This window comes from Nicotiana attenuata, unplaced genomic scaffold, assembly GCF_001879085.1.
Source record: "Nicotiana attenuata strain UT unplaced genomic scaffold, NIATTr2, whole genome shotgun sequence".
Lineage (NCBI taxonomy): Eukaryota > Viridiplantae > Streptophyta > Magnoliopsida > Solanales > Solanaceae > Nicotiana > Nicotiana attenuata.
This window is the reverse complement of record NW_017676958.1, coordinates 20873-32242: the sequence shown is the minus strand read 5'-3', so window position 1 is coordinate 32242 and position 11370 is coordinate 20873. Positions and strand designations below refer to the sequence as shown.

The window sequence follows — 11370 nt, the reverse complement described above, 5'->3', positions numbered from 1 at the left end:
ACAGGGGATTACAGCTAGACAATTATTGTATTCGACTGTATTTATGATACGTATTTGTGAATACAGTAACGTAAATAGCGCAATTCATGGTCTATTCAGCTGTTTTTAAACGGAAAATGAATCAATTAACACAAATAGACTCCTAATATAACTCAACAAACTCAACTATAAATCTGAATACATAAATATATCTGAATACGTAAATTATATTAATTAAAAAAATATATGAATACATTCGTGGAATATAGCAAGACAGTGAATACAATGAAATACATAGAATACAACGAGATACATTGAAATACAATGGAAAAAAAATAATGAATTCAATGAAATACATAGAATATAGCGAGATACATTGAAATACAATGAATACAATGAGATACATTGAAATACAATGAAAAAAAAGTAACATACTCTTTAAGTTGCTCAGCCCCAAAACTCCGTCGTCTTTATTAAAGAATAACCCGTAAAAAATCCAAAATTATATACAAAATATCCAAAAGCATCGAACCTCCTATTTCAAGAATTCTTTCTTGGCTTGTGTCTTTTCTGGAATTCAATACAATCATCCATTCTGTCGCTTTTTCTCCCTTTTTCTGTCTCCATAATTTAGAGGTGTGCTTTTCTTTTCTCTATCCTTGATTACTTCTTTAATCTTGTGACCTCAATTTGGTATTGTCTGAATTGGAAAGAGAAGTTCAAAAACAGAGAAACTCAAAATATTAAATATTAAACAAAAATCAGAAAGGCGGAGGTTTTGCGTCAGAAGAAAGGCGGAGGTACGGTGATTTGTGGCGTTGGTTGAGAGAGGGTAGAGAAAAATTTGAAAGAATGAGAGAAAAAAATAATACAAAGCGTATTTTATGACTTAAGGATAGAATGTAATCATAAATAAATATTTGACTATAAAAAATAAAAGATAGCAATGAAATATAATTTTTTAAAAAAATATTTATTTAAAATAAATAAGGTTTTAACTTTTGCTAAAAATTTGAAAGAAGAATTTGTGTCTAAAGAGTCATTTCGAGCCGAAAAAAAAAAGAGAAAGAAAAAAGGAGTAATTTGGAGCCACAAACTAAATTGACACTCTTCTCTTTTATCCTTCACATTTTCATGACTGTCTACTCTTGTTCATCTTGATATGTTCACCTCTGTACTCTTTCACAAAAACCCAACTTCTTTACAATGTTGTAGCTGTACATGACACCTAAAAACCACGATTTTGTACAAAAAATCCAAGATGAATTCTGCTTCAATGTCAGCATCAGTTTTAAACTGCCAATTCTTGAAAATTCTCCCACCCCAAAAAACTGGGTTCTTGAAATCTCCATTACTTAATGGCAAAAGTTGCAGACTTTGTGTGTCAGCAAGTTCAAATGAGTTGGATAAACAGATAATAGAGGACCCAAAAGATGAAATACAAGAAAAGACTAATGGGGTTATTATTAACAGTGAGGAAGAAAGAAGAGGGGAAAATTCTACTTCTACTGGTCCTAATGCTGTTCTTGATAATAAGGAACTGAAAAAGGTCAGATTTTTATGTATTCTTTACACAGTTTTATTCAATTTTGATGTGCTTGAGGTCGTTTGGTTCCAGTGGCAAAGCGAGAAATTCCGCAATTGTGTTCCAAATTTAATATACATATATAAAAAATACTTTTTGACATATATACACAAAATATAAGTTTGTACATACGCAATATAATTTTTTGAGGAAGGGTGTCCGGTTGACCACCCTTGGTTCACATGCGAGTTATGTGGAAACTATAATACATGGATTGTCTATGCAATGAATTAATTATAATGCAGAGATTGTTATGTGGCGATTAATAATGTAGAAATTGTTATGCATTGATTAATAATGAAAGTGTTGTTATGCAAGAATTACTTGCTTTAAGGTTAGTTTGTCTTTTAATACTTTAAATCTTGTATTGCTAATACATTGTTATCATACTCTTTCTATCCCACATAAAATAGTACATATAGACGCATAAGTTAATGCAGGTACTATTTAATGCCACCAACCAAACACTACATAAATATATGCAGGAATTGTTTATCGCGTGACCTTTCATCATTGAGGACGTTAGAATGGTCCATCTGGTATGGTGCTAAGAAAACATCTCAAATTTCTGATGGGGCTTTGCAAAGCCAACAGCCAAATTTGCGACATGAATTTTATTTTTCCCGCTATGCTACATAGGCAAATATAATTTGACTAATATATAAATTTGTGATGTCTTACCAATAATGTGTGATAACGTCAAAATACTCTCTAACAGGCTGTTTTAAAGACTGCTGCAACCTTTGCACCAAGGGCTTCGACTGCCACGAAAAATCCTGCTGTACCTGGAACTGTTTTATACACTGTTTTTGAAGTGCAAGCCTATGTTTCAATGTTTTTAGGTGGAGCTCTCTCCTTCAATCTCATTTTCCCCTCAAATGAACCAGACATCTGGAGACTAATGGGAATGTGGTCCATATGGATGTTTAGTAAGTAATTTCGCTTTATAGAGAACTAAACCATGCTGCTAAGGTAGTACAAATAAGACTATTTCCGTAAGAGTGATTTAAAGTTACTTTTATGAAGTAGCTATGTATTGTTCATCTGTCCATTAATTCATTTTTTCCTTTCACTGTTCTCTCAATTGGAGGACTATAATTTGGTGGCTTCATTTGCGGCTTTAGTTGGTCGCTATTTCAATCTGATATTACTTCATTTAGATAGTTTACTCAGATGTCACTTCATGCCTCATCATGGAAGAAAAAGCAACTATTTTAAAGAATTATTATTTTCGTAATTTATATACAATTTTCTTCAGTATCGTATCCTATGTTCATGAGATTCATTGTGATTTGAGTTGCTATCTAAATGATGTTCAACATTTTGAATTAATATACACTCTAGTCTCGATTGTGAATGCCAAAGTAAACTCTAGCAATAAAATGTATAAGTTGATGTAAGGAGACAATAAAATTTTTAATTCTAATTAATTAATGATTTTTCTATCTCCCCAAGATATTAAACTTTTGCCTGTATATGTGCGTCTGAAAAAAATATCCTTATAGGTGTAGAAAGTTAATTTGTACCCTTGCTACTATTACCTCAATTTAGCTGTAAATTTGAACTCAAATATTAATTTCTATTATTGCAGCTGTTCCTTCTCTTCGGGCTCGAGATTGCTCAAAGAATGAGAAAGAAGCTCTCAATTATCTTTTTATCCTCATTCCCTTGCTTAATGTTATAGTCCCGTTCTTCTGGAAGTCATTTGCTGTCGTTTGGTCAGTGGATACTGTAGCATTTCTTGGGATGTACGCTTGGAAGGTATTTGGTTTATTCAGTAGACAAATTGAGCATTGTTTATATTCTCCTCTCTGCTAACATACTTTGTTCATGCAGCTTGGATGGCTACAGAAAGAGTGACGGCAAAAGAAGTGAAGGATCAGTGTCGCTCTTGTAGCTTCAAATAAGTAGCTCGTTCAGCTGATACAATCTCTACTATGGCTGCTTATGGTTCACGTCAAGTCTGCTATATCATGATTCGTTTGAAAAATGAAACATCTATGAGCAGAGTAAGAATGTCTCAGATCAAGTTGCCTTGCTTCTGCTAGTTCGAGTTATGAGCTTTACTGCTAACACAGATAGATATCATTTTCTTTGGGTTAAGGGTTGCACACCTTTAGTTTTATGTGCTCTGAGTATTCCGTTACCCTTAAGAAAGTCCAGATGTTGTCCATCCTTCTTCGTACCGATGATAAATTACTATTAAGAAAGTACATGCACTATCCCACATTTTATGTACAAACACTAAAAGCCTGTTTGGCCAAGCTCTTTTTTGGCCAAAAGTGCTTTTTTTTTGGCCAAAAACACTTTTGGCCAATTGAGTGTTGCAGCTTTGAGAAAAGTAGACTTGTAGAGAAGCAGAAGCAGTTTTGGAGAAGCAGAAAGAGTAGCTTCTCTCCAAAAGCACTTTTTTGAGAAGCACTTTTGAGAAAAATACACTTATAAGCAGTTTTTTAAAGCTTGGCCAAACACTAATTGCTGCTCAGAAGTGCTTTTCAAATTAATTAGCCAAACACAAACTGCTTCTCACCAAAAGTACTTTTGAGAAAAGCACTCTTGAAAAAAAGCACTTCTCAAAATAAGCTGATTTTTGCAGCTTGGCCAAACGGGCTATAAGTTGTGAAGATGAATTTTTGAAGCCCTAAAAGTACATCTGAGAAATGACTTTTATGTTTACATTGAAATGAACTTCGTTAGCCTGAAGTAAGAAAAATAGGCATTGGTCCAATGGTGCAGCCCTATAAATTGCAGGTCGTTGTGTATTTTTGGTGGGTTAAGGATATGATATTGTCAGATATTTTCATTTAGAATACCCCCTGATTTTTTTCTCCCTCTTATTTCCCTCCGGCAGATGTGGTCTCCTTTCTGCTGGAGGCAGTAGCATATTGCATGACGAGGTTTAAGCAAATTAAAACAAGGCCGTTGTTGCTCTTCCCTTAACCAGAGGTCTCGGGTTCGAGCCCTGGGTAGGGAAAAATCCTTGGTAAGGAGCGCTTCCCCCCAAATGGGGCCCTACGCGGCGCGAATCCGGATATAGTCGGGCTCCAATGCGAGTACCGGATACCGGGTGGGAAACCAAAAAAAAAAAAAACCTGGCTTCATGCATTCTCCACAAATTCATGAATGTAAACATACAAAGGTACAATTTGGTTGTTTAGTGACATTTTATATACTTAATAGGTCATCTGTAATGTTTTTCTGTGTTTTTTTTCATGCGTAAATGAGAAATCAAATCTTGAAACTACTACTATAGGAAACTTATTAGCTTGTTTCATGGAGCTTAAAATTACTAACATTGTAAAATTTATGAGCTTATTAAACACGGATGCTTTTTGAGCTTGTGGCTTATTGGCCTGAGATCTCCATGCACGAGCTGCTATATCTAATACTAGTGAAACATCTTAGTCAAAAAGCTAACAAAAATAATCACTTGTGTCAACACTAATCATAGCCAAAATGTAAAATTAAGTTTGTCAAAATGGAAATATGAAATATGAAAAAAGTTTAATTACAAGGTACAGTTACATGTTTTTAATTCTATACTCCGGTGATGATTTGAACCATTACTTTAACGTTATGATTCTTCCTTGTGCTGTGACTTGATGCACCAAAACTTCCATAATTAGAATTTAAGTTGCTTTGTTGCTTTAACGAAATCAATACTTACATTACTTGATTCCATGTTGCTTTTACTTCTGCAATTTGTGCTAGCAATTGCTCTCTTGGATCTTTGTTTTGTACTCAAACCAAGTTCTCTATCTGTGACTTAAATTTGAATCCATGCTGTTGCAAGACTCATTAACATTATTTCCCATTAGATTCAACAGTTGCTTTCTCTCGACGCTCCCTTGTGATATTACTGTTGGATGTTCCGCTACTTACTTGAGTTGACACTTCTAGAGCGGGATTTTACCTTGCTTTTATGTCTCGAACGTGCAGAACCCCATTTTCCAGATTTTGTTGTCACCTCTCCTTGTTCATCTCCATTGTCGTCCTCATATTCTGATGATCCCGATGCGCTTCCGTATCCATAATCTGAACTTCCTCTATCATCCTCTTGATTATCATGAGCTTTTCGAGAACGTTGTTTGTCGTGGACCTTTTGAGAATGTTGTTTGTCATGGACTTTTTCATCGCGTTTCTGGTCACTCTCACCGCTTGCATCCTCATTATCTGAATTGCCTTGATCCTCATTATCTGAATCGCCTTGATCCTCATCATCTGAATCACCTTGGTCCTCATTTTCTGAACTCTCTTGATCTTCATTTGACTTATCCATATTTGATGTTGGGGTTGGAGCTGGAGGCGAACTAGGAATAGGGTCATCGGGTTGTGGCATTGTAAGAAAACTAAGAGCAGCCACAACATCACCAATTAAAGGACGAACCATTGGTTCGTCTTGAAGACACATTGCTGCAACCCCAACTGCTTGATTTAAACTTTTGACAGGAAACTTCTTTCCAAGACGCGGATCTGCTAATTCAGGGAACCTCTTTGGATCCCTGAAAAAGGGTTGTGCCTGTTAAAATCACATACATTTGGTGACCCATTAGAACTATACTCGAATGCCCTTTTGTTTTTAGCTAAGCAAAAGCACAAGAACTATGAGATTAAAAAGAAATTCTTGTGTAGAATGTACTCACCCAAGCAACTAGGTTTTGCTCGTCTGCTGGCCTTGATGTATCCACTACGCGACGCCCTGTTATAAGTTCAAGCAAGACAACTCCAAAACAGTATACATCTGACTTCATAGAGAGTTCACCCGATCTTTCAAACTCTGGAGCACAATAACCATTTCCCACCATCATTGGTGACATATTTGTCTTACTCCCTCCACCTGCAAGCTTAGCAATACCATAATCTGAAAGTTTTGGATTAAAATCTTGATCCAGTAGAATGTTAGAGGGTTTCAGATCACGATAAATAATTGGTGGATTGGCCTTTTCGTGTAGATACTCAAGTCCATTAGCAGCACCTAAAGCTATCTTCATTCTGGATAGCCAATCTAATGGCTTTTTCCCATCTTTGAGGTCTGGAATGTAACAGATCCTTAGTTAGTACAAAATCAAGAAAGTTTATAACATGAAAGGGGGAAGGGGATGGTGGTGGTGAAGAGCAGTGGCTAGTGTAGTTAAGGGGGTTCAATTGGATCCCCTTCTTTGGAAAGTTACACTGAGCGAATACGATGAAAACAAATTCTTTTCTTCATATATAAATTGTTGGAAGGGGAGCCTTGGAGCAACGATAAAGTTGTCTCCGTGTGACCTATAGGTCACGGGTTCGAGCAGTGGAAGCAGCCACTAATGCTTGCATTAGAGTAGGCTGTATACATCACACCCCTTGGGGGTGCGGCCCTTCCCGTGACCCTGCGTGAACGCAGGATGCCTTGTGCACCGGGCCGCACTTATATATAAATTATTGAGTTCTCTTTGATATAAGGGAAGTTTGTAAAGTAGTGGTAAAAGTAGCTTAAAATTTGTGTTAGATTGTTGGTTTGAATCTCAAGTGTGGCATTCTTGTCTTTTTTTCTGAAATTCTGACTCTGCCACTGGTGAAGAGTTCGAGGTATGTGCATAAACTTACCATGGAGATGATCTTCTACGCAACCCATTGGCAGGTATTCAAAGACCAAAATCCGCTGATCGCCATCAGCACAATATCCAATGAGATTGACCAGGTTTGGGTGCTTAAGGAGAGTCAACTTTGAGAGCTCAACAAGAAACTCCTGGTTTCCTTGTGTTCCACTCCTGTCTAGTTGCTTCACTGCCACAACCTATTCAGGTACAAACCAGACATCAAAATGATTTTCATTTCATCAGGTTAAAGTCAAAACGAAGCTGAAAGAGAAAGTTAGTTTAAGGTAATTTTACCTGTCCGCCTTGAAGCGTTCCCTTGAACACTCTTCCGAATCCACCTTCACCTATCAGGCATTCTTGCTTGAAATTCTTTGTTGCACCGGCAAGCTCACGGAATGTGAAAGTCTTAGCATTGGTGTTCCCATTTTCGATAGGGTTATTGTCGTCTTTGTGGAAGGGTTCAGCTGGTGGGTTACCCCCAAAATGCATGGAGAAAGCGAACATCAGCCTACAAATGTGTTAGGAAAACTACAAAAGACATGTAGCAGCACACCATCTTGTCATTTTTTATGATGACCATAACCATCTATTGTTTATTTAAGCAATGCACGGTGCATGAGCATTCCCCAGACCCCACTTGTGGGATTAGTCTGCGTTTTTTGTTGTTGTTTGGTGCATGAGCATAAGGGTGCAATCCTGTGCACTAAGCTCCTGGCACACGCGAGTTCGGGGAAAGGCCGGACCATATTGAGTCTTATGTATTCAGCCTTACCTTGCATTTTTGCAAGAGGTTGTTTCCATGCTCACACGCCGGCAACTTTGCCTTTGGTGCACGAGCATTTTCCATTCCCTGATTGTCTTAAAACTATTGGCTTTCTACATAGCATTAGTATATTGTGAATGCTTAGGGTGATGTTGTTGTCTTCTTTTCCTTTCAAATTTATGATCCTAGAAAACCATTGACATTTGCATGACTTCTAGGCATGTATTCTTCTCTTATTAACTAAAATGAGACAGAATTAGACAGGAAACAAAAAAGGGCAGGGAAACTAAAGAGAAACATCAAGTTTTATTTTATTTAGGAGAACACAACCATGAACAATTCATTTTCTTTAAATTTCAAAGGATCTATAGGAATTCAAGTATGATATTAGAAGAGCATACCGGGTTGTGGTGGGGTGGTTGCGATCTCTTTAGGCTGAGCTACCGGCAGCTCCTCCTGCGGCGATTCGGATTTTTTCTTGAAGCAGGGGAGGCAACTCATGTTCTTGATCCTCTCAAAAGATCAAAAAAAACTTCCACGGTCCCCTCAAGAAAAAAAAAAATCTCTTTATTAGAAAAATATAAGAATTAATATGAATTGTGTCTATGTACAAATGGAACTCAAATGGAAAAAGTCTACAAGAAAAAAAAAAAATTATTTCTTCACGTTGTCCCTCTCAAGATTCCAAAAAGTTTAAAAAGAAAAATGCATGATTGTACATAAATTCATGATCATCACGTTCAAAAGCATTTAGGTAGGAAATGGAAAAAAATAGTTAGGAGGAGGAAAAGGGTTGGCAATGGCCCTTTCCTCTCATCCTCCCCCGGTTCTGGTTCAAGAAAGGGTCAACGAAAAGATATTATTTCGAAGCAATTTCTATAGTTTTTTTAATGCGAACATGTCTTGTAAATGAATATAATTCCATATTGATCTCCAATGTACGTTTTGGAATGATATGGCTCCTTCTATCAATGGACCCTAAGGTTGTGGAGGTGTTAGAAATTGTAGGAAAAATATATCACTTGGAGAGGAAGCAGGGACAGACTTTTTTTCTTTTTTGGTCTTTTATCTTCTTTGGTTAGTTCTTTTTTTTTTTTGGGTTGGGGGGGGGGGGTGTTAAACTTTTGGCTAAAAAATATTGGTGATATCTCTCATTATTAATTAGAGGGAAAAGGGCGATGTGAATGGTTATATTTGTAAGCGTACGTATATTTATAATATGTTACACGCATCTCTCTTCATTTTTTTTTTTTTTTAAATAGGGAGCTCACAACCGCTATTTTTCGGGTGAACTCTAGGTAAACTTCGTCCCAGTACAATAGCTCGCAAATCACACTGAAGTGATAAACCATACGAGGCAAGCTCCAAGCGACGAGCTCAACTGAGAAAGCATGCAGACGTTTCGAACCTACAACCTCCCATTTGGCAATCTCTTGCTCAACCGACTCGGCCACCCTTGCCGGTCTCTCTCTTTATTATTAGTTATTACTATTATGCTTTTTTTTTTTTTTTTGTCTAGCATACACTCACCAAACATCTTACGGACAAGCTCAGGGGCGTATACGCCTTATGGTAGGAGGTGTTATGAAACACCATTTCGTCAAATTGTTTTATTAGATATGCATAAGAAAAATAAAAATATTGAGGATAAATATAAAAATTATACCGGTTATCATTGTAAGAATTTGTCATTTATCCATTTTTTCGAATTGTGTCACCTTATGAAATATCCTGCATACGCCATTGGACAATCTAACAGGAGATTTGCATTTATACCCGTTTTTTGGGTCACGTTTTAACTTGTGCCCGCTTTGCAAAAAAAATTGCAAGCGTACCCACTTTTTCGCGTAACTTCAGCATACGGGGCTGAAGTAGCAAAGGCAATCACGCAAAACTTCAGCATTCTGGTAGACGGGCCTGAAGTAGCAAAGGCAATACGCTGAAGTTTTTTTTGTCCTGGATAAGATGCTGAAGTTATTTAGTTCATTTGTAAAAACTTCAGCACTAAAATAGCTGAAGTTTTTTTGTCCTGGATTCATTAGTTTTGTCATAAAACTTTTTCAAAAACTTCAGCAGAAGATGCTGATGTTATTTAGTTCATTTGTAAAAACTTCAGCACTAAAATAAGGTGAAGTTTTTTTGTCCTGGATTCATTAGTTTTGTCATAAAGCTTTTTCAAAAACTTCAGCAGAAAATGCTGAAGTTATTTAGTTCATTTGTAAAAACTTCAGCACTATATAAGCTGAAGATTTTTTGTCCTGGATTCATTAGTTTTGTCATAAAGCTTTTTCAAAAACTTCAGCAGAAGATGCTGAAGTTATTTAGTTCATTTGTAAAAACTTCAGCACTATATAAGTTGAAGTTTTTGAAAAAGCTTTCTAACATACTAGATAAATAATCACCTTATTCTTTCATAGTATATTACTACTATAAAATAATCAGATTGCCAACAATATCTAAATCATAAATTTTGGAAATAATAAACGTGAAAAAAACAAATGTGTTTTTTTCTTTTTCACTTACAGGAATTTTCTGCTAATTTTGTTCAAATAATCTTGCTGTAGGAGTGAGGAGGGCACATGCCTATAAAATATTATGTTCAAGTTCTACATATATGTTTGTGTGTGTAACTAATGGATTTGTCTCAACAACTAACATGAGTTCTGGTAGAATGAACAGTATCACTCCATACTTAATTATAATTCTCGAGTTTGTGTCTTGGGAATGAAAAATTTGTTAATAGAGAGTGCATCTTCTTTTAGTAGGCTTTACGTGATATGAATCTGAATTAGTTCGGGCTCCAATGCAAATAACGGACATCGATTGAATAACCCAAAAAATAAATTTGTCTCACATTTAAATTGTCAATATCTGTTCGGAAAAGTTTTAAGAAAATAATTTTAAAAAGGATGAATCATTGTTTGGTATACTATAAGAACCTTATACCAATTTACTATGCTCTCATTGTTTATCAAAAAAATTCCAAAGCACAAATTTGAGGAAAGAATTTTGCTACAGCAATATATTCCTTGTCATCATTTAAACTTTTCTGTTTCAATCGAGAAAAGGAAAAGAAATATGATTCCTCAATGGACTTCAATAGAGATTGGAAAAGAATAATATAATTAAAACTTAATTAAATTTTTTTTACTTGAAATACCATGATTAGATTATTAATGATGCGTTCCCAAAGTATAACTTCAAAACTAAAAAAAGAGCTAAATTAAGCATAATGAATGTACTTACCCCTTTGTTTCTTAATTATGTTGAAAAAATCTGGATATTTTTGCTACATGGCATTGGCTTTGTTGGTATAATTTAAAGTATTTTAAGATGTTATGTTTGAAGTTTGATGATACTTGCTTTTAGGTAATATTTAGTCTGTTAGAAATACCAAATAAAGGAAAATAATTTAGGTGATATTAAGATAAGTCATTTTTCATTACTATATACTATTTTATTTTACT

General features: G+C 35.5%; 2 protein-coding genes across 2 annotated transcripts; one reads left to right on the top strand and one right to left on the bottom strand.

The window, feature by feature from the left end:
- Positions 1-1071: 1071 nt before the first annotated feature.
- LOC109221268 lies at positions 1072-3777 on the top strand. Its single transcript, XM_019385736.1, has 4 exons — positions 1072-1528; positions 2283-2493; positions 3156-3325; positions 3401-3777. The coding sequence occupies exons 1-4, from the start codon at positions 1241-1243 to the stop codon at positions 3422-3424; spliced, it is 693 nt and encodes a 230-aa protein (XP_019241281.1). The 5' UTR covers positions 1072-1240; the 3' UTR covers positions 3425-3777.
- A 1201-nt stretch (positions 3778-4978) lies between these two features.
- On the bottom strand, positions 4979-8964 carry LOC109221267 (serine/threonine-protein kinase CDL1-like). Its single transcript, XM_019385735.1, has 5 exons — positions 8305-8964; positions 7435-7604; positions 7148-7337; positions 6208-6596; positions 4979-6083 (listed from the first exon to the last, which is right to left on the bottom strand). Exons 1-5 carry the CDS (start codon positions 8402-8404, stop codon positions 5439-5441), a joined length of 1494 nt encoding a protein of 497 aa, XP_019241280.1. The 5' UTR covers positions 8405-8964; the 3' UTR covers positions 4979-5438.
- Positions 8965-11370: the final 2406 nt, after the last annotated feature.

Excerpts from the sequence above, each read along its gene's own strand:
- LOC109221268 (XM_019385736.1), top strand. The coding sequence starts at position 1,241 with ATGAATTCTGCTTCAATGTCAGCATCAGTTTTAAACTGCCAATTCTTG. Across the intron at positions 2,494-3,155 it reads GTGGTCCATATGGATGTTTA|CTGTTCCTTCTCTTCGGGCT; the intron begins GTAAGTAATTTC and ends CTATTATTGCAG. Across the intron at positions 3,326-3,400 it reads TTGGGATGTACGCTTGGAAG|CTTGGATGGCTACAGAAAGA; the intron begins GTATTTGGTTTA and ends TTGTTCATGCAG.
- LOC109221267 (XM_019385735.1), bottom strand. The coding sequence starts at position 8,404 with ATGAGTTGCCTCCCCTGCTTCAAGAAAAAATCCGAATCGCCGCAGGAG. Across the intron at positions 7,605-8,304 it reads AACCACCCCACCACAACCCG|CTGAACCCTTCCACAAAGAC; the intron begins GTATGCTCTTCT and ends GTAACCCACCAG. Across the intron at positions 7,338-7,434 it reads GAACGCTTCAAGGCGGACAG|GTTGTGGCAGTGAAGCAACT; the intron begins GTAAAATTACCT and ends GTACCTGAATAG.